We start from the raw sequence: 26,786 nt of genomic DNA on the forward strand, positions 1-26,786 counted from the left end.
AGCCTTCTGCAAAAGAAGGCTTGTATTGAGTGTTTACTAGTAGAGATGGGAAGAACATTTCTGCATCCTTGACAGTGCCCTTAGAAACGTCTTGTTCTAATTCCTTTTTCATGCATCTGTATCTCGTTTCCTGCCCATCTAATCAACAGGAACGTATGGAGTGATTCAGTCCTTTTGAAGGATAGATAGTACTGATGGTTCCAGCAAATTTTGTCTCCTAAGCTTGCTACCCCACAAGCTCAATGTACAGCTTTTACAGCCCCAAGCTGAGAAATTAAGCTAGAAATCCCCCYGTGATGGTATATGCAGTTTTTTACGCATAACTGGTGGCCTCATCCACTTAACACAGTATTTTCTGTAATAAGGCACTGCTTTCGGGGCCAGCATGGAACTCAGTTGAATATCTCATGGGCTTTACATTTTGAATTTAGTTTACACTTTTGGCCTACGTTTAGCTCTAGTGATTCACGCCTGCTTTTTTATTTCATGTTGCATCATCAAAATCACAGTTGTATTGTTCTTAATGTATTTATACAAGAACTCTAATTCTGCCTTATCTTTTCTCAAAGAAACCTTGCAGCAATGCTGTGATCTGTCCCAGTTGTGGTTCAGAGAGTTCTTCTTAGAACTGACCATGGGCAGAAGAATCCAATTTCCCATTGAGATGTCCATGCCTTGGATTCTGACGGACCATATTTTGGAGACCAAAGAGGCATCAATGATGGAGTAAGACCTACTTGTGCTCTTCCACTGAACAATTATTCTGCATGATTCTGCCACTCCATATTATAGTGTTACTACTTTAGTTGGTTTCAACAAGCTGTCACTCAAAGTATTCTAAACTTACATTTGCTGACTTCTAGAATTTTCCACCTTTTTTTTTTTTTTAAGTAGATGATTGGAATAGTAAGTCTTTGATATAAGAGTCGTTGTACCAGCCAAATACATTGTTCCTTGGATGAGTTCTTCAAGGCTTATTTTTCAGTACATCTCCTTACAAACTCAAAGATATTAAGTATAATCCATAATAGTAAGGGCATATTTCCATTTTGATGGAAAACTACTGGAAAACAAGTTTCAGACTACAAGTCATCTACACAGATTCTTGAACTAACTAAGGACTTTTTTAAAGGAGCGAAAGCGATTTTTTTTTGTGAACTCAAACCACAAAATGATCCTGTTTGYATGAAACATGTAGCTCACAACAAGCTCACAATTTGTTGACTGCAGCATCTTGAAGAACCATAGTTTCTGTGGATGTGTAACTTTTTAAATTCTTTTTCATTCAGGTATGTTCTGTATTCTTTGGACCTTTATAATGACAGTGCTCATTATGCTCTTACCAAGTTTAAGAAGCAGTTCCTCTATGACGAGATTGAGGCAGAGGTAAAGTAACCTTACCTACTGGAGGAAAACAGTCTGTACTTCAATGTGAAAACTATGCTAAAGTCAGAGACCTATTGTGAGAGATTCAGAGCTGATGGTGATAAAGGAAAAAATGGGAGGAAAGACAAAAGACTGGTAACTCTAGGKGATGCATTGTAAGGAAATAGGTAGATCTGTGCAAAACCTCTTTCATTAATGCTCAAGACTGAATGTCATCATCCCTTGTGAGGGGCTAGAAAATTTGTATGTGTTAGCTTTCTTAGTTATTTTTGGTAAGCAATGGAGCATCTTAAATAAGCTTTCCTCTTTTAGTGTTAAGTACCTATAAAGTTCCTTTCTTTTTTCCCCCTAAGGTAAACCTATGTTTTGACCAATTTGTCTACAAGCTGGCGGACCAAATATTTGCATACTACAAGGCAATGGCTGGCAGGTAGCTATTACTGTAGTGAGAACTTCTATTTGTGCATTTCTTTGCCCATTTGATGTAATTTAAGCACTTTCTGCCTTTCTTAACAGCCTGCTTCTAGATAAACGATTGCGTTCAGAATGCAAGAATCAAGGAGCAACCCTTCAGTTACTACAGTCCAACCGCTATGAAACACTGCTGAAACAAAGGCATGTCCAGGTGAGTAAACTTTCCATTCTGTTGTATTTGAGTTRCTTTGCAGTTTTTCAGTGGTGTTGATTTATGTAAATAAGCAAGACTGTGTTCTTTATATTAGATGATCTAAGTAGCGTAACTGACATTTGGCATAGGGTTTTTTATCTTATGAAGGAGTAAACTAACAATAAACTGAAAAGATCCTATTCTAATTCAAATATCTTTTGTAGTTAAGCAAACACAAGCCAAATAGGAACATCATATGTGGTAATATTGGCTACCTGWTAATGTGTGKTTTTTTTCATTTTTTGTTTTTTTACAACCAGTGTTCTAAAAAGTTGTCAACACAATGCTGGAGAAGTATAAAATGCTAACGTAAATACTTAGATGTAAACGCAACATGTAATTTTACTTCTTCCATTTTGTAAGAATTCGAATGTAAAACGTAACTTGTTCGTGGATTTAGAAGTTTTATCCAGCTGTTGTTTCTGTGTGCTTGAAATACAATTTCACTATGTTTGAGACTGCTAATACGTGAAATCTCATAATCTTTGTACGGCTAGTCTCGTAATTTGCCATCCGGTTCAAAACTTCAGAAATGTTTTTTCTTCAGCTTCTTGGTAGGTCAATAGACTTGAACCGACTAATCACTCAGCGGATTTCAGCAGCCATGTACAGATCGATGGAGCTGGCAATTGGTCGCTTTGAAAGCGAGGATTTGACTTCCATTGTGGTGAGTGCTGTGCTGCAGTYCTCCCAGGGAGCCGACAGTGAAAGTAGGGCTGTGGAGTGCTGGTTCTTTTCTTTCGTACTTGACTACAAGATTTTGTCTGAAATGAGACTTATTGACATCTAGACTTTTTTTTTTAATTATGAAGCAGTGTTATCATGTTTTATCAGGTTTTGCTAGAAGTCCTCTTGATATTCCCTGAGTGAATAGTTGTACAGTCATTCCCCCCTTCTCCTGACAGGAGAAGAGGCTGGATGACTAACCTGCCAACTTGTTTTGTCCAAAAGCTAGTTAAATAAATACAAATGGAAAAGAATTCAAGCAATCTTATTAAAAAAAATTCTCTGATGTTTGCTTTTTGTTTTTCCTTAAGTGTAAAATCAAGTAGTATGGTTGAAGTTTGTCTCATTTATGAAGCTGAGACTGACATCACCCTTTACTGAAGAAGTAGCTAATTCTGACAAAAGGCATTCTTTTGTAGTGTAGTTAACCAGCTCCAGCTACATTGTAGCAGCAAATCCTGGCAAATCCTCTYTTGCCTTTGTCGTATGCTGTGGGTTTTATTGGTTCTGGGATGCTATGAATTCCTCCCCTTTCCCCCCATACCTTAACCTGCAATTCCATTCAAACAGTGCTTTGACCTGACCTGATCTGACCTGATGCAGTACGTGGGACTGTGCAAGTCCTAGTCCTGTTGAGACTGAGGATGTTTGAGTTTTTTTCTCGCCCAGGAAAAAACCCCAAATGAGCTGCAGGCCAGAGCCTTGGGAGTACTCAGGTGTAAACAGCAGCCGTAGAGAAGGCTTGTACTAGGARCTATGAAAAAACAGGGAAAATGAGTATTCTTGTGACTAACGKTTTTTTTTAAGTCCTTTTATATCTGGGCTTATATATAAATTACAGACGAAAACAGGACAACCCTATGCCTGGTAGAATTGAAATGAGTTTATTTAACAAGACAGCTTGGTTTTCTAGAACTGACAAAATGCTGGCAATTTTTTTGTAAAGGAATGAGATCTGACTCATGCCTGTGGAAGGAGAGCATCTGTGTAATGCCATAGTGTCTTTTTGAGTTAATTTCCTGATTAAAATGTTAATGAACAAATTTCATTTCAGACAGTGTGTATTTGACAAATAAATACGCAGTCAACAARGAAAAAGATCAGTCACATTCAGTTCAGTGTGACTGAAAAAAACAAAAGTTGAGCAAGAACATTGGCCTTACTCTAATATGTCTTTTACCTGCGGGGGTTTTGTAATGCAGTAACTACTTTAAGTGTCCGTATTAATTTCATTCCTTACTGAACATAATACAAATACTGGCATACGGAGGTGGGCAGGAGTCTGGCTCTTCATGAGTTTTCAGTGCTTGATGTTTGCCTTTTGAAGTATTTAAATATAGTTTTTCTTTGTAATGTGCAGGGTTTTCTTAATCTTCCGTTTTCCTTGGCTCTTTTTTTTTGAAAAAGCAAAATCATTCCTGCTAAAAACTGCTTATTTTTCCTCCATGGGATACTGATACCAATAGCTTAACTGAAAAATAATTTCAACTACTTTTCAAATTATATGAAGGTAGTTAAAAAATGAGCTATTTTTGCCCTCAGATCAGACTCAATTCTTTAATAATGTCATTGTACAACTATTTTTAATAGCAAAATTTGTTTTTTATGAGGATTTGGGGATTCTTTGTTTCGTCTTATTTTGTTTTGGGAACRTACTGGTTAAATGCCATAGTGTGAGTTGCCTTGGAAGTGCAAGACCAAGTCAGATCATTAACCTGTCCAGTATACTGTTTTCAATATACTGCTGTTTTCAGTGGCTAATATCAGAAATAGGTAGTTCTTATTCTATAGGAAAGTGCAATAAACCACACTAAGAAATGTCTTGTCAAGAGAAGATACRTTGTGATAAGCAGTGCCTATATACATTTATATGTATATACTAGTCTGTAGCTGGTGACYAGTGATTCTGAGATTTTTATTATCTGTTTGAATGTGATTTTTATTATCTCTGCAAATGTCTAGTCTTGCACTGAATCTTAGTATATTCTTAAGAAAGCGGAAACTATGAAAAGGATTTATGGTAAATGTGACCTTGTCCCTACTAGTACTACTGCTACTGCAAAAGTTAGATCACCGGTTGCCCTGCCCAGCGGGAATTACTTTGTGATAGTCTGTAAAACAAGAMATGCAGAAGCTGTTCCTTAGCCTGTTTCTGAGCCTGCTTAAATGTTGAGGTTTTAACTTTYGCTCCATGAAAAAAGAGCTGGCCCCACTCTGCGTTTGGCAGAGACCCATCTRCAGTGCAGACAGATCCTAATGAATATCCCTGAAGTCTCGAAGGATTGTGGTGGCAGATTAAAACAAKACTAAGAACAGATGTGACACTAAAGTAACAGACTGAGGAACAATCAAATGTTAATTTTGAGTTCTTTCTAGTCTCCTATTTGGTCAAGGTTATTTATGTACTTTGTTCTGGTTCTTCACTGTTTTTTTTTTCTTTTGCAGGAGTTAGATGGCTTGATAGAGATAAACAAAATGACTCACAAGCTTCTGAGTAGGTATATGACCTTGGACAGCTTTGATGCCATGTTCAGAGAAGCTAATCACAATGTGTCAGCCCCTTATGGAAGAATCACCCTTCAYGTCTTTTGGGAACTCAATTATGATTTCCTTCCAAACTACTGCTACAACGGATCCACTAACAGGTTAGCATGGCAGCCTTTTGTTTGCAACAGTTCTGACTTGCCTGCAACTTCTTTCCTAATAAATGCTGAGAAAGGCCATCTCTGTTCATTTAGTATATTTTCCACCTCTTAGCTTTACCTGAAACAAAGAAGAATGAGTCAATTTGCTAAGTACTGTCAAATGTATGAAAGCCTATTATTTGTSTACTGTAGAAGTCTAATGTAACTTGATCTTCAAAATGCTGTGCTATTTTAATACTTTAGCTATCATATGCTAAAAAAYAGTGTATCCAAAAACACAGCAAGCTGCATATCAAGAAATAAACAAGTATTAGTAAACAAGAGCTTCAGGTGTGAGAGATGGAAATAAAATTATATCCCTTGGTTCTGTGTTAATGTGAAGAAAAAGGATGGCCYACTGGATAAGGGAAGTGGTCAGTGTGTGTTGAATAAGATTTTATTTGCATTGCTGCTGTCTTCTGAGTCTCTAGATCTTCTGGCTCTCTCACATCTATCAGTTTTTTACTGAGCCTTCATTAGCTAGGGAAGGGCAAGTGTGACTTCAAAGTGTGTCTCCTCTTTTTTGGCACAGAGGAGACTTGTCATAGATCTGCAGTGATCATTCAGTGAAACCATAAATTATATTGTATGTCATTCTTTTCCTCAGATGGTGATGCTGTATTTGAAACTTTGTCTTTTCAATGTGAAGCTTTGCTTGTGTCATTTGGCTGATGTTAGCAGAAAGCTATAGCATATCAGCAAAAACAGTTTTGTTCCAGGTATCCTTCATTCCTACTGTTGCAGCGTTTAAGGAGAGGAAGTAATGGAAATAGGAGGARAGAGTGAGAATCTAAAATTTGAATCAGTGGAAGGCACAGTACTGGCACTTTATATTTGGGACTTCCTGCTTTGTGCTCTGTTTCGAGGGTTTGTGCTGCATGTAGCTTTTGCTTGGATTTTGGTTAAAACATTGTTACAATAAAATCATCTTGAAGAGACAGTAAAGTGGTATTGAATATTGGACTGTAGGAAGAGGAGGAACCATGTTCTCATCTTTCACTGCCTTCTTGGACAGTTTTCCCTGTCTTACATGATTTGTGATGGTTATGTTGCATTTTAGATCTCAGATTTTGTCTGCAAAAAAGCATGACTTTGTGTGGTAAAGTTCTTGCTAAAAAGCTTTTATTACGTGAATCTGTCTGCACATTTTTGAGGAGGCCACTGTACATGTTGAGTATTGTTAATGTATGTAGAGTGTGATTGTATTAAGAATCACCTAAGCATAATATTAAACGAAAATCTCAATCAAATGTTGATGTTTCACCATCATGATGATGCACCAGAAGGTGCATGCTCAAATTGAGTTAGGCTGATCTTCAAGCTTGTGGGATAATTAATTAAAGATAATTAATTTAAGAGATGGTAAAAYGAGGCAGATCTTAGGCAACATCTGCACCATGTGTGCAGCCTGACGTTTTTCATCACAGAATTGCTCAGGTTTCAATCAAAAGTGGGTTCCTGACGCACTTAAAAACAGCAGCATCATGAGAGGATTATGTATTTGTATGCCCACCATATGGTCCCCATCARTTTTTTTGCTGGAAGAGGAAAGATGGTCTGTATGCAGTTCTTAAGCATATTTGTTATATAGATTGCTGCCTTGAGAAAGGTAACTGCTGTTAAAGTGCAAGGTGTGAGCTTTAAATTGATAAGCTATCTCTRTGTTTAACTGCTTACAAATCTGTAAAGATTCAGGCATTTACAGAACTTTCAGGATTGGTTCAGAGGCTGAGGTTATTTCCTGCATAAGTACTGAAACGTGCTGCATGTTTAATTATTTGAGACTCAGTAATTTTTTTGTATCTGATAATGTATTGAGATTAAACCATGAAAGAGGCCGCTATTAAAAGTGGATTTAACAATTTAATAATTGCAGTTGCTTATTTTCTGAGTTTTTGTCTCATGACCCAAAGCTAACTGTGCAACCATGTCCAAACACAAGCATAGTTGCTAGCAAGACAGTTTGCAGAGAAGGAATTAGGAGATGGACAAGAGGACTTCAGCAGATGTGAGTTAGCAGTGAAATCCAATATTTTTTTTTTTTTTAATGTATCTGTTGTAGACCAGGAAAGAARGAGAACAAACTTGTGGATAATAGCACGAGTGCAAACACTGCTGTAGCAGATCAGGCCAAAGGCCTGTCCAGTCCAGCATCCTGACCCTTACAGCAAGGCAGATTTGTGGTGATACTTCTCTGAGGAAACACTGCCAACCTCTAGCAATGATCAAATTGTTCCTGTAAACAAAAATGATGAGATTTTAATGCGTTTTTGACCTTTTATGTATTTTTTTCCCATTACTGTATTTAGTCCTTTTTTAAAGCTATGTAAAGTGTTGGCATTTGTGACATCCTGTAGTTGAGGAGTTTGCAGTAGAGCTGTGTACTCCGTGAAGAAGTATCTCTTTTTAGTTGATCTTGAAGCCGTTACATGCCAGTTCTCACACTGAAAGATACATGTCTCTTGTATCATATATATCTCTTATACTTTCCTTCGGTCTTTACTGCTAAGACCAGCCCTCAGGAATCACAGACCCTGGAGACAAGAGAGAGAGTCTGKAGAAAGGAAGGCTTTCCCTTGGTGGAGGAGAATTGAGTTAGGGATCATTGAGGCAAACTTGACACCCACAAATCCATGGGCCCTAATGGGATGCACCTATGAGTGCTGAGGGAGCTAGATGTCACTGCTAGGCCACTCTTGATCTTCTTTGAAAGGTCATGATGGTCAGAGGAGGTGCCTGAAGAATGGAAGAAAGCCATTGTCACTCCAGCCTTTGAAAAGGGCAAGAAGGAGGACCCAGGGAACTACAGGCTAGTTAGCCTCACCTCCATCCCTGGAAAGGTGATGGAACAGCTCATTCTGCATGTGATCTCCAAGCATATGGAGGAAAAGAAGGTGATCAAGAGTAGTCAGCATAGATTTTGCAAAGGGGAAATCATGCTTAACCAACYTGATAGCCTTCTAGAATGGCGTGACTGGCTGGGCAGATGAGGGGAGAGCAGTGGATGTTGTTTGCCTTGACTTCAGCAAGGCTTTTGACACTGTCTCCCAGAACATCCTCCTAGAGAAGCTCWGGAAGTGTGGGTTAGATGAGTGGACTGTGAGGTGGATTGAGAACTGGCTGAAAGGCAGAGCTCAGAGGGGTGTCATCAGTGGCRTGGAGTCTAGTTGGAGGCCTGTGGCTAGTGGAGTTCCCCAGGGCTCAGTACTGGGTCCCATCCTGTTCAGCTTATTCCTCAATGACCTGGATGAGGGGACAGAGTGCCTCCTCAGCAAGTTTGCTGATGCTACCAAGCWGGGAGGAGTGGCTGATACCGCTGAGGGCTGTGCTGCCATACAGAGAGACCTGGACAGGCTGGAGAGTTGGGCGGAGAGGAACCTCCTGAGGTTCCACAAGGGCAAGTGCAGAGTCCTGCACCTAGGGAGGAATAACTCCATGCACCAGTACAAGCTGGGGGCTGACCTKCTGGAGAGCAGCTCTGCAGAGAAGGACTTGGGAGTGCTGGTGGACAACAAGTTGACCAKGAGCCAGCAATGTGCCCTTGTGGCCAAGAAAGCCAATGGTCTCCTGGGGTGCATTAGGMAGAGTGTTGCCAGCAGGTGGAGAGAGGTGATCCTGCTGCTCTCCTCAGCCCTGGTGAGGCCTCATCTCGAGTWCTGTGTSYAGTTCTGGGCTCCCCAGGACAASAGAGACATGGGGCTACTGGAGAGAGTCCAGTGAAGGGCTATGAAGATGATCAGAGGGCTGGAGCATCTCTCACATGAGGAAGAGCTGGGCCTGTTTAGCCTGGGAAGAGAAGGCTGAGGGGGGAKCTTATCAACGTGCGCAAGTGTCTGAAGGGACCAGATTCTTTTCAGTGGTGCCCAGTGACAGAACGAGAGGCAACGGGCACAAACTGAAACACAGGAAGTTCTGCCTGAACAGGAGGAAAAGCTGCTTCCCTGTGAGAGTGACAGAGCACTGGAGCAGGTTGCCCAGAGAGGCTGTGGAGTCTCCTTCTCTGRAGATATTCAAAACCCGCTAGAAATGTGCTCTAGGTTACCCTGCTCTGAGCAGGAGGGTTGGACTAGATGATCTCCAGAGATATCTTCTGACCTCAACCATTCTGTGATTTTTCTGATTCACTGTTATCTCCTTCCTGACAAACAACATTACAGAAGCACTGACATATTTGATTTGATCTCCAAAATTCTTGTTTTGGAGCTGGTGCTGTGTTTTAGCAGTTACTGTTGCAAAACTGTGGTTAGCCAGCAGGCTTTTTCATCTACTTAATCTTCTTGGCTTACAGCCCACACTGATTACAACAGRTAAATTGCTGTGGGTTCATCAACACTGATTAAAAAGAACCAGTTATCTTGAAGACATGGATAAAATGGTTAAAATGCCTATAAATGATAGCTGAAACTGTTGGTATATCTGCTTTTGAGCAACTTAAACAAATCTTGAAGCTGTAGAATCTTGAAAGAATAATGTCTTAAAGCGCAGTGGACCTAATTGTAAACAACTGTAATTTTGGTGCAATTTTTACATGTTTGGGTGAAGAGTGAAAAGTAAATTATACAAGATTAATACAAGATTAACTGGCAATATCAGAGAACCAGATAGGTACATCCTGTTCATGAGAATACAGAATACAAGGTGCAGAGTTTTACTCAAATGTTGTTGTCTGGACTCAAACTCGATTTGGAGGGAGCTGTTTGATTGTATCTTTTGCAGTACTCTGTATGTTCATAGTTCCCATTTCTGTCTCTTACACTAGACAGTATAAAGCTGTTCACTAAACATGGTTTGTGTTGGTACGTGCTCACACTAAAGTATGGTGAAACTTTACAAACGCTAATTTTTGTAGAATTATACCCTTCATGTTAATTTTGTTCAGGTATTAGTCTGAAGGCATCTCCTGTTGTGAATTCTTTGCAGAGCAGCATTAGAGATACCACTTTCTTTTCRTAGGGGTAGTTCAGCCTTAAGCATTTAAGTTTGGAAGCACAAGGAACTTGCTTACTCGCTATGACAGGCTACTGTTTTGTTGGTTGTTTCTCCTTTGGCTGGGCTGGGCTAGGTTAGAGATGAGAAGTATTTTTGGACCCTGCATACAGCTGGGAAGAACGATGTGCCAGTAAGTGATGAGAAGTTGGATTCTGTTTTGTGCCCAGGTTTTTGGGCAGTGCAGACTTATGTGCTTTCCCTTCTCCAGTTGAGCTGATGATCTCCAGAGGTCCCTTGCAGCCTCGACCATTCTGTGAAGGGCTTTGATTTTAGATGTAGACAAAAGCACTGTTATACCTGGTTAGATGCATTATGTACCTGCCTAATAACGTAAGTGTAATTAATGAATTCTTTGTTTTATTTTTATAGATTTGTTCGAACTGTGCTACCCTTTTCTCAGGAGTTTCAGAGAGATAAGCAGCCTAATGCACAGCCCCAGTATCTCTATGGATCAAAGGTTGGATTTTATTCCTTTTATGTTTATGGCTTGCACATCTTTAAAGGTGTCTTTTTAGTTATAGAGATTATGGGATATGAACGTTACTACAAATAATGGACCTAAATACATTTTGAGAGTATCTTAAATTCAAGAAATGCTTTTTTCCCCCTGACTTTACTATGAACATTACTGTATGTTTCAGCCAAGGTGCAAATGGTTAGTCAGATGTTATGTCTTATTTGGCACTGCTAAAAATAATTATTTCTTTCAACCAGCCTGCATTGCAAAGTTGCTTATAGTGGCAGAGCCAACTCATAGAAATTAATAGAATGGCATTAGTCATCAGGATTCACATTTCTTTATGTGGAAAGGTAACAAATTATTTCTGGTACTGTGATTAGAGTTTTATGTAATTCTCCAACAGTTAGGGAACAGTATAAGAAAGCTCTTTAATATTAGAGTTTACTTTTTCAGGAACTCACCAGCTGCAGTGTAAAGAGCAAAAAAACCCCACAGAAATTAGTAGAGATTGCTAACTTAATTTATCTAAGTGGTGATACAGTAGTGTGAGTGGGGGAAGATAAACTGGGAAACCTTTTTGCATCATTCAGGCTACATTATTAAAATAAATTTAGTAACCTTTATTCTGTGAGCTCTACATTTTCAGAAATCTGATTATTTTTATATTGCTATGAACAGCAGCAATCTGTTCCCAGATGCATTTTTGCAACTTCTGTAACTAGCTATTTCTGTATTACTAAATACTCTTTGTGCTTTTAAATTTTACAGAAGTGAATTTTTAAACTTGAATCTAGTGTATTTTGGAATTGAGTATATCTGAATGGAATTTTAAGAGGACTTTTTTACTGTATGTAACAAGTAACAAACTCTTTTACTGTATGTAACAAGTAACAAATTCTTATGTGACAAAGGCTAGAAATTCCAGCATGTGTTATTACTGTTCTGTGCACTGTATACCCAGGCTTGTCAATTCTTATGTGACAAAGGCTAGAAATTCCAGCATGTGTTATTACTGTTCTGTGCACTGTATACCCAGGCTTGTCACTGAGTATATCCCCTCTCTATAGTATTTGAGTCCTTTAACTGTTTAATGTTGAATTGCCTTGTGACAGGATAATACATATTTTAATTGTCTTTTTAAAGTTTTGAACTATTTGAGATATTCAAGATATTGATCGTATATATGTCATTGGATAGATGATCATTAGTATCGATCATATATCCAGGAAATACGTTTATTTTGTTTTTTTTTAACAATCCGTTGTGCTTGATTTAGTAAAGATGAAGGCATCGTGGTTTCCTGCACATGTGTGTGCTCATACATGCCTGTTTTGGATTATAATGGTTAAACACTGTCTGCAGAATTTTTTACAAGCAATGTGTTTACTTAAGAGCAATTAAAGAAATGCTTAGTTCTGATCTCAAAGACTTCACATAATAAGGGGTATTTCTAAATGAGTCAAGGCRTTTGATCCGTATTTATTTGTGTTCATGTTCTGCATGGACAGTTGTGTCTATATTCTCTACTGCATCTAAATTTTTCCAAGCAGTATTTTTATCCTGTTAGTGAAGCAGAAGGCTGCTGATGCAATTCACTTCTCCTGGCTGACTCTGGAGCGGAGCTGTCTGTCAGCCTTTTAAGTGAGCTGGAATTTTTTGAACGCTCTCTGAGAATGGTCATTGAAGTGCCTTTACTCTGTTGAAATATCTGTAGGATTAATAAAATGAATGTTAGGAGATTGAAATTTGGTTATAGAGAAGAAGGGAGCATAGAATGGATGAATAAAATAGTTCATAATGTATGTATAAGAAAGAGTATCTTCTGGAGATTTGAAACTGTATTTGCGTGTTAGTAAGTACCTGATTTTTATTGAGGTTTTGTAGACCAACAATTTAAGAGCTTGCTTTCTGGCTTATACAACATTTTTCTGTTTGGGTGTCTTCTGCATTTTTGATGCTAACTCATTTTGTGAAAAAAGTCAAAAGACTACTTTTCAGTGAAAATATACTGATTTTTATCTATTACTGGTGTACGTATTAGCATCAATTTGCACTGTGTTGCCTCTTGTTGCCAGATTAGTAGTCACTTAAAATGCTTACCCCTTAATAGATCGGTTAAAACTGGAGGGTGAGCTAACTGAAACACTGGATTGACAAAATGAACCTGAAATTGGACGCTAACTGAAAGGCTTGATACAGTTCAATAATCTTGATTCTAATACTGTGTCAACCTGTCGTAAAACTTTCTGAGCAAGAGAAGAAGATTCTTGTAGTTTTGTGTGTGTAATCACATGAGCTCTTCAAAACTAATGTAAGCCCTTAAATGACACTTTTTATATWTCACTATTTTGCAGCGAGTTCAAGACAATCATTGCTTGTGAAATGATACAATTATTTATCTAAGTAGTGCACAGTAAATTCCTTGGGTGGAATTCGGCTTTATATTTAGATGAGCTAAGTCTTGTCCCTGGGAGCACTTCCGCAGTAGCTTTTTGCCTTCTCAGTATGATATATGCAGATGTGTTTCTGTACATGCATTTGTCTATAAAAACTTTAAAAAATTGAGTAGCTGAATTGCCTCAAAYTGCTCCTCGGCTTCTCTGTATGGTATGTATGTTTGTGTGTGTAACATGTAAATGCATATATTGAACTAACTTAAAACCCACAATAAGAAATAAGGAAAAATGAATAATCTTTTCCAGGTGTTGGCAGAGATGGGAATTTATCAGTCTCTTGATTCTATACCTTTAACATTAAAATAGTCTTTTCTCTCTTTTATGAATTTCTAGTCAGAGAAGTGTTACAGTTTATTAGATTGCAAGATCATTTAAAAGCATTTTTTTATGTCTTTCTCTTCTCTCCCTCACTTTGGAAGTAAAATTGTAGAGTTAGCATCATGTTCTGAAGAGAACTCTTCAGTGTGTATTGCACGAGATACCTTAGTTTGAAACCACAGTAAGCTCTTTTCATCTTTACAGTTTATTGAGGATGGATATAAAAACCAGAAAAGCCTGCACAGAAGGCAGCTGGAGGAAATGCTGTGTAGGGGTGGGCAAACCTGTGAACGCTAACTTAATACAATTGAACGCGTTTTGAAGTGTTTCCTAAAAAGAATACTCGCATTGCAGTTGGCACACACTTCTTTGTGTCTTGTCTATCCTAGTAGAAAAARGTAATGAAAACGATCAAACGTGAGCTCATGTATTTCCAGCTATGTGAGAGTTGAAGCTAGTCACAAATTGTGGGAAATGCTGCTAAAATGCAGTAGCTGAGAAGACAGTGTTGTGAATGAAGAATTTCAGCAGGTGCTCTCTTACCAAAATTGTACCAACGCACTTTGATTTCCAGAATGCAACGAAAATTGAYGGCAAGTGCCTAACTAGCAGTGAGCTGGGTCAAAAAGACCTGACTTTAAGTATTTGTTCTTACTGATAGCAATTTAAAATGCATGCAGTCACAGTGTATCTTTGTTTTTAGAAATACCGTATTATACAGTGATACTAAGAGTTAGTACAAATTTACGGAATACAAATGCACCTAAGAAGACTTAAAAATGAGTTGTCTTATGTATGTGAGCCAGACAAGATGCATCATTTTGTGAGGGTGAACAGGGCCTTTCTTGGTGCTTTGTCAGAAAATTCAAGGCAAAGTTAGATGATTAGCAAGTTTCTTCCAAAAATAAAATGTGTTTTAACGTATTCTTACTTCCTTGTCCCTGATGATACAAAACTTACTTCRTAACTGGATAGAAATTTGCGGCTGATGAGTGAGTTTTATCATTACAAGTGAAAAGGAAAGAGAGGAAGATCAGGAGTTGCTTCCCTGGACTCCCTGTCTGCTGCAGGGACTCGCTCCCCTGTGGTGCAGAAGCTGGCTCATGGTGGATGTGAAAKACTGCAAAATAAGATAATCCAAACTATTTCCTTAGTTTAGTTAGAAGTGTCCTTGGAGGGTCATTATCTGGAATATTATTTTTAGACTGAGATATTCAAAGGGAATATTCAAAGACAGGTAAAAGTACACCATTAAAATATTGGTGAGTTTAGCTTACATACTGTGACTGAACTAGTTCAGAATGGGAACTATCGAGAGCATCAKGATCAAGCAATCTGAATCGTGGGAATAAAATTCGTATCAGAAAACTGTTGTACTAAGGGTAGTTTTCAGCTGCCTACAGAATAGCAGCCTGGTTCCCACCTGAAAATTTCAGCTCAGTTTTCATTTGTGTTAGTGCAAATGTTTTCCTGGCCACARTTTTCATTTGGTTTCATGTTCATTTGCTGTTTTGGAGTGAAGAAAAGCAACCAAAAAAATCCCCTCAAAATAGCAAGCAATTACTTGCTCTGTTTTTCAGTAACAAAGTGCAGCTGGAGTACTCACTTCCTGGGAGTCTAAACTGTCATATCTGAGTACCTCTGGTTGTATGTGGGTGTTGGAGAGGGTTATGATGGTTAAAGGTGGAGATGGGAGTGCTACAGGGAGCAACCAGAACTTTTTGATATGAACTGAGAARGGATAAAGCGCTTGATGAGTTTGAAGTAGTTTGGATGTTGTGTGTAGTAATCCTGCTTCCTGATAAAAGATTTCTAATTCATAGCAGAATACTGCCCTGGCACTGGCACTGGTTCCTGGCTTTTGGAGGTCTGCATGATGGGCTCCTTGCAAGTYAAAGGATTCGCTATTATCGTGGCCAGCTGGATGCCACCTCGATTCTTTCCCTCGGTGTCCTGAATCAGTTGGCTTTGCCTGCCAAACTCCTCTGAGGTCTGTGCCGTGCTTTTAGTCCACGTCTCCCCGGTGCTGCCTGCCGAGGTCCTGTTTTGTCCTTCCTGCTGCTCCTGTCTCTTACGGCACAGCAGATGGAGACAGCCGTAGAGGAGGATCCCAGCAATGATGAGCAGTAGGACGCTGCTGGTGAGCCAGATGCCCAGCGCTAGCTCTTTCTTGGTGTTGCTTGCAGATGCTGGGTCTTGTTCCAGCGTATGAAAAGTTCTGCACTGGTCACTGGAGGGGTTTGCAGACTGGCAGGTCACACACAGAATATATGTTGTTAGTGGAGTTAGGTTTTCGACCACAAACGAAGACCGACTCGTGGGCACTCTCTCCTCCTTCTGAAAGCTCTTCCGTGAGTAACTCGATAGCATGCTGTTCCAGTTGGGGTGGTACATGACGCTGTAAAAGCTGTCGGCACAGCTAGCCATTTTTGGCCAAATTACCATTGCTGTGTTTCCTGTGATGTTTTGGATGGTTATTCCCATCGTGATGTTGCTTAGGTAGTTTTTCTTTCYCAGCAGTGACCTCTTTGGAAAAAGGAGATTGCTGCTTCACTGAAGAAGTTTCAGCACTGAGGATGCAGTGTGGGTCTTTATCAGTAGTGGTCTGTAATTTAGAAAAGGAAATTATTAGGAAACAGTGTGCTTTATCTGTGGTACTGCTCTGTTAAAGGGGGAGCTGGCTGTTCACAGAAGTTTGGAGTATACTTCTTTGCCAAATTAAAAGGTTAAATACATACTTAGAGAAATTCAGCAGGCGCCACTGCCTCTCAAGGTGACCGCATGCATCCCGTCTCCACGAGAGACGGTGCGCTTTGCAGAATTTGGAGCTGAGGAGCCGCCTGCTTGCAGAGATCTGTCGGAACCTGCCGTGCCCTTCGTGCGGGGAGCAGAGCTGTGCTGGCCCCCCTCAGCCCACCCCCGATTTGCCTCTTCGTCATCTTGGTACAAACCCTAGAATAAAGTCAGTGGCTGGTTTTATTTTAAKAAATTTGCATGTAGATAGCATTAAATGAAATAAAAAAAATTCTTCAGCATTATAAAGGAGAGAGATAAATGTCCCTTGTATTTCTGAGAGATATACGCCTRCACCAACAGGGAAAAACAAATGGTCAGAAGCTTAAAGAGATGCATTGATAAATACTGTCCTCTTTGGTAGGAATATTTTGTTTAGTAGAATAAACATTTTTGATAGGAAAACTTAGTATTTAACATAATTTTGAGCCAAACCCTCATGAAAAAAAAATGACATTAAATTCTAAACTGTATTGAAACACTGTCTAGTTTGGTTTTAATTTAAAGACAGATAGAAGTATCCAGCCATCCAACTAACTAACTCTTTGCCTGTCACAAGGAATACTTTCTAGTGAGTGTGTTGAAAAGTGTTTCTTTTCTTTCCTTTTTCCAAAAGAAACAGTGTTTTCTCTGTGCTTAAATCTGAGTCTTAAGTCAGTCTAAAGTCCAAGTATTCTTAGCATTTTATTTTACTTGTGTAATAATCTCCATAATCTCAAAGCTTGCTTTTGTGAGCAATGAATTTTCTTTCTTTAGTCGGCAAGTGAGGGTCAGCAAGGGTGCGATCCTGAGGGATAAATTCTCTATAAATTCTTGATTTTTGACCAGATTAATAAAAAGCAAAGCAGTGTATGAAAGCATCGCCAGATACTATTTTATCTCAATATCCTTTTACGTTAGTTTATGCCTTGATTATCTCCATTCTTTGCTAATAAAATAAGCACATCTGTACCCAGCACTATCCAAAGCAGTGTCTGTGATGACTGTACGTTGTTGGCATCGGAATAACAGTGTCTCGTCTTGTTGCTAGTCAGTCTCTTCGAAAAGCTTTCTGAAATTAGTTTTAGGTGGTTTTTGATACCATACCCTTTGGGTAAGTCATGTTTGTGTGGTTTTTTTTTGTTTGTTTGTTTGTTTTTTGTTTTAATAACTGTCTTTAATACTCTTTTCTATGCTGAGAGACTGTATGTAATTCCAAAGTCTTATCTGTCCTGAATTCAGACTCTAGTCTAATACTCCTCATAATAAATTCAATGTTAGTATTTTATTATTAATATTTTGAGATTATCAGTTTGTGTTACCACTATAAGCAGTACAAGGAGAATATCTATTTTCTGCGATGCTCTAAACACTTCTATTAAAGACTATCTTCATCACAAGATAAAAGGTTAGCTTCAACCTCAGTAGGTGTTTTGATTATAATGGTTGTTTGATTACAAAACGAACAACCCATAATTAGAAGCAGTAGATTTTTTTAATGTTTTTTTTTCTTTTTTTGCTTTTGCTGCAAGTGTAACTTTTTCAAAAGCACATAAGCAATTTAATCTGATTCTCTTTGGTTTAATTCTCAGATTCCAGTACTACTCCTATGCAAGTGTTTTCCACTGTGAAGATTCCTTTTTTAATGAATATAAATACCTCTGACAGTAACACAGTATTTTATTGTTTATGACCTTATTATATTTTTTGAGGTTTTATGCTCAGTATTAAGATGTTAAATCTCCTGACTTAACAATTGAATATGGAAAATTTTTCTGATAAAGAGAGCTCATCAAATTTGCTCATAACATATTCTGAAATTATTCTGTAACACTTCTAGTATACTTTAACTAGAAAGAAGGCTGGCAAAATCTGTATTACTTGAGTGGGATCTTGATAGTTGTATTAATAATAAGAATTCTGTGATACTTATATATGAAAATGTTGCTTATGGCTTTTGGATTATACTTATGGGGATGTGGTGAGAAAAAGATGCATGTGCATTTTCATTACAGTATAAAACCTCAGAAACGAGTGATCTAGGTAGAGGCTGTCTGTCTGATCATGGGGGAGTGCACCCTTCTTGATACAGCAGCAATATAAAGGAATTGAGTTTGCTGTCAGATAAACTTGTTAGATGGACATGTTTTGACATCTGCCCAACTTTTGTAGATGTTAAGTGGGCCACGTTAGTAGACCAGAGCATCTACTTGCTTGTTTTTCTCTTCTTATCTGAGAGATCCTGATTACTTAAACTTACAAATATGTACATTTTTTCTATATAAAACTTTCTGCTATTGTCTAAAAAACAGTAACTTCATGGCATTTTGTAAATAGAGTTAGGGAGTGTCTGGATTTTAAATTAATAACAATAACACTTTTTGTTTATCATGAAACATTAATTATTAGAGGACGTGTAATTATGGCATGTTAATGTTTGGGAAACGCATTTGGTATTTTATAGATTATAAAGTCAGTACTCACCTTCACTTCCTGATACACAGTTCAGAACAGAATTTTCATACGGTGATGTCGTGAAAATGGAATAAACACCAGATTTTCTGTCCCTTTGCACATTCTTGGTCTCTGTTTGCTAGTTTGCTTGATTTATTATTGCCCTCCCCCCCACACACATGCATTCCTTCGACTGAATTCTCATTGCTTGATTCTTTCAGGCTTTTCTCCTGCGAGGCTGCTGATGGCATCGTTTCTTTGTCTCTTCTGCTCAGATTCACGCAGGAGCACGTCTTGCCTAAAGATGCTGTTGCCTTGGTTTTCAGAGAAAAGACAGGAGAAAATAATGTGTTTTTCCTCCTCCCTCACTTACCTCCCGCTGGACAGCGTGCTGCTTCAGCGCCCCTGGTACATGCTCTGCTGCGTGTACCAGCGATGCTGCGAGTGATTAATGTTAGCACTGCGGTGACATCAGCAACTAGCAACTTTTTTTTTTTCTTTTTAAAATAGGGGAGGGAGCAAAAGCATAGCTTAAAAAATAACCACCTCCCTCTCTCTATCCTTCCCTTGCTCCCCTCCAGCTCTGTTAGTGGCTTCTTCCCCAAGAGTTTGATGTTTCTGTCTATCCCGGGGGGCAGGTGGTGATGGGATGTGGTGGCGTTTCCTAAATCCCTTGTCACTATTCATGACACTCCGCTAATCCAGCATTTACAGGTAGACCATTTTAGGTGCTTCCACAATAACTTTGCTTTAATGAAAGATGTATTTTTAGATTGATTGACTTATTGTTATATTTGGTGAGCTTGTTGTACAGAAATAATGGTTTCAGGGCTTGCTTTTCTATGACAAGTTTCTGCTGTCTGAAGGGGTGTTCCCTCCTCTTAACCTACGTTATATTAGAGTGAGAAGAACTCATGGCAGTACCTTTCTTTACTTTATTGAAATAAAATACTCTTTACAGTGTAACTTTTCTGTAGATAGTTCGGAKAGTTTTGTTGTTTAGAAGTACCTGGTTGAAATATCAAAAGCAAAAGATGAAATCTCACCTTTTAGAGGTAACTTTACAAAATGCTCAGTATATCCAGGCATTCGTCTGGACATGTTTTCATCAAGTTTTACCGGTTCTCTCCCCATTTAATATCCCAGATCCCTTTCTGTAAACAGAAAGCTACAGAAATACCTATGTTGTACTCGAGGGACTGCAGCTTTAGGCAGTCAGCCAGGTGATATTTGTTTGGAATTTAGCTGTTTAGTCAGCTCTGATCTAACAGCAAGGCTGTAGCGTCACGTATGGGTTCTCATCATTAGTCAAACATCTATTTTAGTTTGCATTCCCAGAGAAACAACGCTCCTCTGCAAAATCAACACAAATACACCATCCTTAGAACAGACTTTCATAGAAGAACAGAAAGGTTGAGGCAGGAAGGCGCCTCTGGAGATCAGCTAGTCCARCCCCCCTGCTCAGGCATGATSACCTGGAGCAAGTTGCCCAGGACCATGTCCAAGCRAGTTTTGAGTWTCTGYGGAGAAGGAGACTCTACAGCCTCTCGGGGCAGCCTGGTCCAGTGCTCTGTCACCCTCACAGTAAAGAAGTTTTTCCACCTGTTCAGATGTAGCTTCCTGTGCTTCAGTTTGTGCCCATTGCCTCTGATGCTGTCACTGAGTCTGGCCCCATCCTCTGTACTCCCTTCCTTCAGATATTTAAATGCATTGATAAGATCCCCCCTCAGTCTTCTCTCCTCTAGGCTGCACAGTCATATCTCTCTCAGCCTTTCTTCATGGGAGAGATACTCCAGTCCCTTAATCACCTTTGTGACCCTTTGCTGTGCTTGTCCCACAGGACCACGTCTCTCTTGTAGTGGGGAGCCCAGAACTGGACACAGTACTCGAGATGAGGCCTCCCCAGGGCTGAGGAGAGGGGCAGGATCACCTCCCTCCACCYGCTGGCAACACTCTTCCTAATGAGATACAGTTGCCGTTCTTGACCCTCAAGCACACATTATAAGTCCTGTATAAGACAAAAGTAGTCTAAGAGCTTGGTAGAATTTCATGACTTAAATTCCTTGTAGTTGCTTTGTGCAATGCCAGGTGGTAGGTATTGCAATATCTAATAGTGACTTGCATGGATAACTGGGGCAGGACCTATACTGGGGAGAAAAATCWGTGTTTTTCTCCCTAGATACCGATGAAGGAAGATTTTGTGTGTCACAGCTGACATCCCAAGTTGAAGGTCTTGCAGCCTTGTGTACTTGTGTTAGAGATAATGATAACTGTGGAGAAGRAAAGGGAATAGTACCTTCTACAAGATAGGTTGACAAGATTCCTTTYTAAAACTAAATTTCAGGATTTTTGGAAAACAGCCCTTTATACAAATAGTGAATGTTAAATTGGCACGCTCCCTTTTAATCCCCAATTTAAACAGACATTTTCTMAATCCCTATGCAACATCAGTCWGTACAGTTCTATTCACTTTGAAGAAATACGCAATAATATGGCCAAGCACCTGATCSTATATATGCAGCTCCAGAATAATTTCTAAGAGGTTACCTCCTGGACTCAGGTTTRCTTTGATCTCATGGACAGCTAAGGGTTTGAGCAGGCGAGATCCTTATTAATTAGTTGAAAAGAGAAGTAACTGCAGAAGGCTATTTTTATTTAGTTGAGTCTTCAGAGAGCTGAAATGGCTGTCATGAAATCAGAAGTGAAGTCATTTCTTTGAAGATGTTTTGTACGTAAAATGGACTGAATAGGGGTAGAAGCTGTGTTGTAAATTTAGAAATCTATAAACATTGGCATGGACTACTTTTATCCTTCTCTRCTTCCGCATTCTGTAAGCAGAAGAATGTGAAATAGAGGAAACGTTCATGGCTGTACAAATAGTAAGTGAAATATGCCTGACGAGCAAAAATTATTTAGAAGTTGTTCTTGCTAAAATGGAGATTTTTGTTGGAGTTTCCTAAAAAGGGGAAGCTATGTATTTTGACTTCCTTTGAAAGCAAAATAAAAAGTTGTTGTTCATTTTTTAACGTATTTRAAATGTTGGTTGTGTGAGATTACTATAAGGATGCAATCAGATGAAATTTTTATTAATCAGATCTGTTTCTCTCCTTTTAGGCTTTGAATCTGGCATATTCCACCATCTACAACAACTACAGGAATTTTGTTGGCCCCCCTCATTTTAAAGTCATCTGTAGACTTCTTGGGTATCAGGGTATTGCTGTCGTGATGGAGGAGTTGTTGAAAGTTGTCAAGAGCCTGGTATGGTGATTGTATTTCATYTTCTGCTTCTTCATGTGGCTTCTGATAGGAAATGTCTTATGAAAAGTAAAGTGAAATTAAGATTTCTAAGGAAAGTAAGACATTATATAATACCAGTTAAGACATGACTTCCATTAAGTTCAATATAAGCTGTGTCTGAGAGCACCCAATATCTTCTGAAAGCAGTAGGGCATGTACCTTGATAATCTGTGCAGTGTTTTGAAAATCTCAGTTTCTGTTTTGGAGATTAATTGAATTTGTAGAGAGCTATGCTAGTAGGTCCTTGATAAACTTCTCTGGAAAAGCATAAATGTTTCAAATGAGTTCACTTCTACTTACAAGTTTTACTGTTAATTTACTTTCTCTGCATTTTTTTTTTGAGAACAGCTGGGGTGTTTTCTACGGCTTTCATTAATACTGTCATTGACAGATGACCCTTAATAACAAGGAAGGTTTAATCTCTATGCTTGATCTAGCAGTGGGTAGCATAAAACTTATTTGGAAAAGTGCTCAGACCAGATGGTGAAGAAGTTATCYATGTAGCCTGTGTATCTGGTCTTAGACATGGGCTTTTGGAGGAGGAGGGGCTTTTAGGAGGAGGTTGAGGGACTGTTTGTTCACTATATTATCACTATCTATGTATGCAGTCATAATGCATTGTAGTTAAGCTTAATAATTCAATTTAAGCTGCAGAAATGGTCTTTTCCTCCCTATCCCTATTCCCTGTAAGGAAAATGTGAGCAAAATAATCCAGCTTTTATAGCTCTAATATTAGTAGTCTTACTTCAGCATATTGGCATACTTGGCRTATTTGGCAGCTATTTTATTGTAGTTCCCACAATATTCTAATTAAATTTTTAAAATGCTAGAAAGGATGAGGCCTGCTTAAAGGGACCCTATGTTATAATCTTCAGSGGAAGATGCAAACCCAGATACTTTAAATGATTTTTGACAGGAGGGCTGTTTGGTTGGTTGGGTTGGCAGAAGGGGCGTTTGCACATCAACTTGATTCATTAAAGGAAATTTGGCATACTTGACRTTTATAAAGGAAGCTGAAATGCCTGCAGAAAGGTATTCGGCTGATGCCTGATACAAATGCTTAGATGTAGGAAAATCGGTGTGAAATGGGTGTCTGGTGGAAGGAAGGTAGACTGTGACAATAACCTTGGTCTGTGTCCTGAGTAATGTGTCTAGAATAGCCAGTTTAATCTGGTACAGGGATATCTAATGCTGGAGATTTTTGTCCTGTTGCTTTTGAAAACACTGAAATGCAACTTTCTTGACAAAAGCGAAGTTAAAGGTTAGTTGGACAATAGAGAGGATCTTAACTGCAAGAAAAGTACATGGCTTCTTGTATTTCCTTTTTTCCTCCTGGTCTTAGTTGTTGTGCCACTTTTCTGTACCAAAAGGCAGCTAGTGCTGTACGAAGTAAAATGCAACAATTCCTTTTTCAGTTTCCCCTTTTAAGGATGGTGTTTGACAGAGTTATATGCAAGGTATATGCAAGACTTTAGGAGCTTGTTCAATTCACAGGTAGTTTGAATGCAATTTGTTGTAAAGTTTCTGAGATMAATAATGCTATTTTAATAAACATCTATTTTTTCTTAGTTACAGAGATCAATAATTCTGTTTTAATAAACATCCGTTTTTTTCTTAGTTACAAGGGACGATTCTTCAGTATGTCAAGACTCTAATGGAAGTGATGCCTAAAATCTGTAGGTTACCAAGACATGAGTATGGTTCTCCAGGTTAGTTCATGTTTGATGTGACCATGGTAGCCTTAATAAGATGTTATTATTTACTGGCCTCTGGATCATGTGTCCTCTTTCTGTCCCTTTCTCTCTTTCTCTCTCTCTATGTAATTAGCACTTAGTCACTTTCTTTTTTTTCTTTATTTTTTAATAAGAATGATTGAATGTTGGGTTTTGAAAGTACTTAATAAATGACTGGAAAGAGTTTTTAGACTTGGTGTGCTTAGGGCAAATAAAAGGATGACACTGTGTATGCARCTTTATGACCCAAATTGATTTTGAGCTGGGATTTTCACATCAGTTTCTTTTTCTAGTCTTTCTCACAGCCATGTTGAGCTTTCCCTCTGCAAGGTAGCTTCTCATACTAGTTCTATTTAAATTTCTGTAATTTAAGTAATCCTAGTTCTATGGAAAAACCTTTATTCCCTCTTCTTTTACTGGTATCAGATGTAAGATACAAGGAATGATACTGCTAGTGAGAAGCAAACTGGTCCTACCAGAAGAGTTATGTCTGAGGCTTGTGTGGGGAGCATTTTAGCCACTTAACAGGAGGTGTGACAGTTACAGAAGAAATGTCTTTGAAAGCTGGTTGCCACTATGGAGAAATAACTGCTAATTAGTATTTATCATATTATTCACTGAAATTTCGAAACTACTCCCCCTCCTTCAGATATTCCTCCTCCACAACTTCTAATTAACGCAAATTAATCCTTCCATGTGCCACCTACCTCTTGAGTGTATCTTTTTTTTTTTCCTAGAGTCTCTTAGGTTTATTAAATGCTACTCCAACAGGAATGAGGTTGGTTTTTTTGCTTCCTACAGCTTGCTTGACGCTCATTACCAATGTTAAGCGAAATCAAGGTCTTACTAAGTGTTTCCTTCCTGTTTTTCTCCCTGAAGCATAGAAATGGATGAATCATGGTGGTTAGCCATATAAAAGTAATCAGTCTGAAGTTTTCAGGTGCCCTTTAAGGTTTGACCGCAAAAGCAGTAGGTACTCTAAAATATACATTATGCATCATCAGGGACAGTGATGCTGCAGGTAGAATTAGAAACTCATATTCCCTTGCCAGGACTTCTCACCTGTAAGGAGTAAGCATTTGGCAGAAGATTCCCAGGGATCCAAGCAGATACTTTCTCCTGAGGTTGTAAGGCAATCCCTCCTACAGGAAAGGCAAAATTTACTTGTGCAATGGCAGTCTTCACAGAACTGATCCAAAAACCCGAGAAAAGCTTCCTGCAGGATCTAAACCTTTTTAAATCCTTCATCACTTTCCTGTTTTGTGACGATTGCAAACTACTTGGGCCTTATATTTACTATTACAAAAGAAATCCCATATGGCTAGGTGCCTACTATACTGAGAGGTCAGAGTAGTTCTTGGTTTTATGATAGATCRTATTTATTATAGTTGGAATGGATCTCAAAAAAAAACCCCAGCTCATTCTGTCCTCCTCCACTGCCTCTGTTCCTGACAGAGGTTTTGTCCTGGCATGTATATTTTTCGATTCTTAAACATCTCCCCAGAGATTCTCTTCCAAGAAATGGCAGAACCAGCCTTTAAAGATACTAAAAAGAAAACAGCTGTGGAAGTCCAGGGCATTTTAATCCCTCTAACATCACTGAAGAGTTGTGTTGCTGTGTCTGGAGCCTTCCTGTCACAGAGGTGCCTGCACTTGGCATAGCTCTGGCTGATGAAGGAAGATGTTCTCTTTGATGGGGACAAGCTGGAGATTGTGGCCCTGATCTGGCATATTAAAGGAACTGCCATTGTGCAGGAGGGCTTTAACTCATGCCTTGCTTACCTCGCTGTCCTCCTTAATTTTTYTTTCCTGTGCTAAGCTCTCCTCTATGGCAGTCTTTGTCCTTGTTTACTTGCTTCGCATTGAAAAACTGAAGCAAATACACACTCATGGTTGTCTCTTCCCTCCTCCGCCTCCAAAAGCTTTCAGCAGAAGTGATATCTTAGTAGTAAGCCTTAGTGTTACGGGGCGTGTTTGCATGCCACTTTTCTTTCATACATACCAAATCACTTAATCGCTGCTTTATAATTGCCACTGTGTAAGCATAAAGACCAAAGCTGATTCTGATCTACAGATTAAATACATAGGTTCTTGACTGACTTGATGTAATAGCATTTATCAATTCAGAATTGACTTCCCGAGTCCATTTTCCATGTGCAGAGTGATTTAAGTATGCTCAGTGAGCCTCTAGCTATTTCATGCGCTTCAGACTTTGTCTGGAGAGCTTTGTTTGGACCCCGTTGATCGTAATTCCTTCAGCCCTGTGTAATCACCCTGCTGGACTTGTGGATTTTTAACAGTGATTTAGTCTTGCTAAAAGATGCAGAGAGCAAATAGTGGTATTGGAGTTGTTCAGGACTCCTGCGCACCCGTGGGTTTGTTTCCATAGAAACATTCTTAAAGTAATGGGGAACTCGCTCATCTTGTAATCATAAAAATATTTGTCTAAAAATACTTCAGACGTAAGGATTTTTAAAGGGACCTTGTAAAGGCTCTAAAGCGCTTAAAAGAATCTTAGTTTATAAACATTTAAACGTGAAATTTCATCTCAGAGGTAATGTTCTCTTCTGGCATAGTTCTAGTGTTTGAGTACAGCTTTGCTGCTTTTGATGCACAGAAGTATTTCACGTCCTGTCATTCTGAAATGTCTGTGGGCGTGGGGAGGAAATTAGTTTGTCAGGCTGAGATTTGGGGTGATGTTATTGCTGCATCACCCCACAGAGGAAGGTTTTAGAAGAAAATCCATGAGCTCACCAAGATAAACAAACAAACAAAAGGCAATCAGRCTCCTTTCTCTTCTAATTTAAGTACAGCATCGTCAAAGTTTCTCCTTTTTGAAGGAAA

The 26,786-nt window shown here is 38.9% G+C and overlaps 2 protein-coding genes across 2 annotated transcripts in view; one reads left to right on the forward strand and one right to left on the reverse strand.

Annotated features, from left to right (window-relative positions):
* The window catches only part of CYFIP1 (cytoplasmic FMR1 interacting protein 1), a 77,222-nt gene that overhangs the window by 36,815 nt on the left and 13,621 nt on the right, over positions 1 to 26,786 (forward strand). The window contains exons 17-25 of the mRNA XM_085321525.1: positions 570 to 726; positions 1,290 to 1,386; positions 1,740 to 1,816; positions 1,903 to 2,011; positions 2,601 to 2,720; positions 5,225 to 5,424; positions 10,822 to 10,909; positions 22,027 to 22,170; positions 23,828 to 23,918. Of these exons, the coding sequence (XP_085177651.1) occupies positions 570 to 726; positions 1,290 to 1,386; positions 1,740 to 1,816; positions 1,903 to 2,011; positions 2,601 to 2,720; positions 5,225 to 5,424; positions 10,822 to 10,909; positions 22,027 to 22,170; positions 23,828 to 23,918 (1,083 nt within the window). The remainder of the gene's footprint in view (positions 1 to 569; positions 727 to 1,289; positions 1,387 to 1,739; positions 1,817 to 1,902; positions 2,012 to 2,600; positions 2,721 to 5,224; positions 5,425 to 10,821; positions 10,910 to 22,026; positions 22,171 to 23,827; positions 23,919 to 26,786) is intronic.
* LOC146586313 (fibronectin type III domain-containing protein 9-like) lies at positions 15,473 to 16,190 on the reverse strand. Its single transcript, XM_085321479.1, has one exon. It carries the CDS (start codon positions 16,168 to 16,170, stop codon positions 15,499 to 15,501), a length of 672 nt encoding a protein of 223 aa, XP_085177605.1. The 5' UTR covers positions 16,171 to 16,190; the 3' UTR covers positions 15,473 to 15,498.

Source organism: Rhea americana, unplaced genomic scaffold (genome assembly GCF_003343005.1).
Source record: "Rhea americana isolate MKP2758 unplaced genomic scaffold, rheAme1 scaffold_7, whole genome shotgun sequence".
Taxonomy (NCBI): Eukaryota; Metazoa; Chordata; class Aves; order Rheiformes; family Rheidae; genus Rhea; species Rhea americana.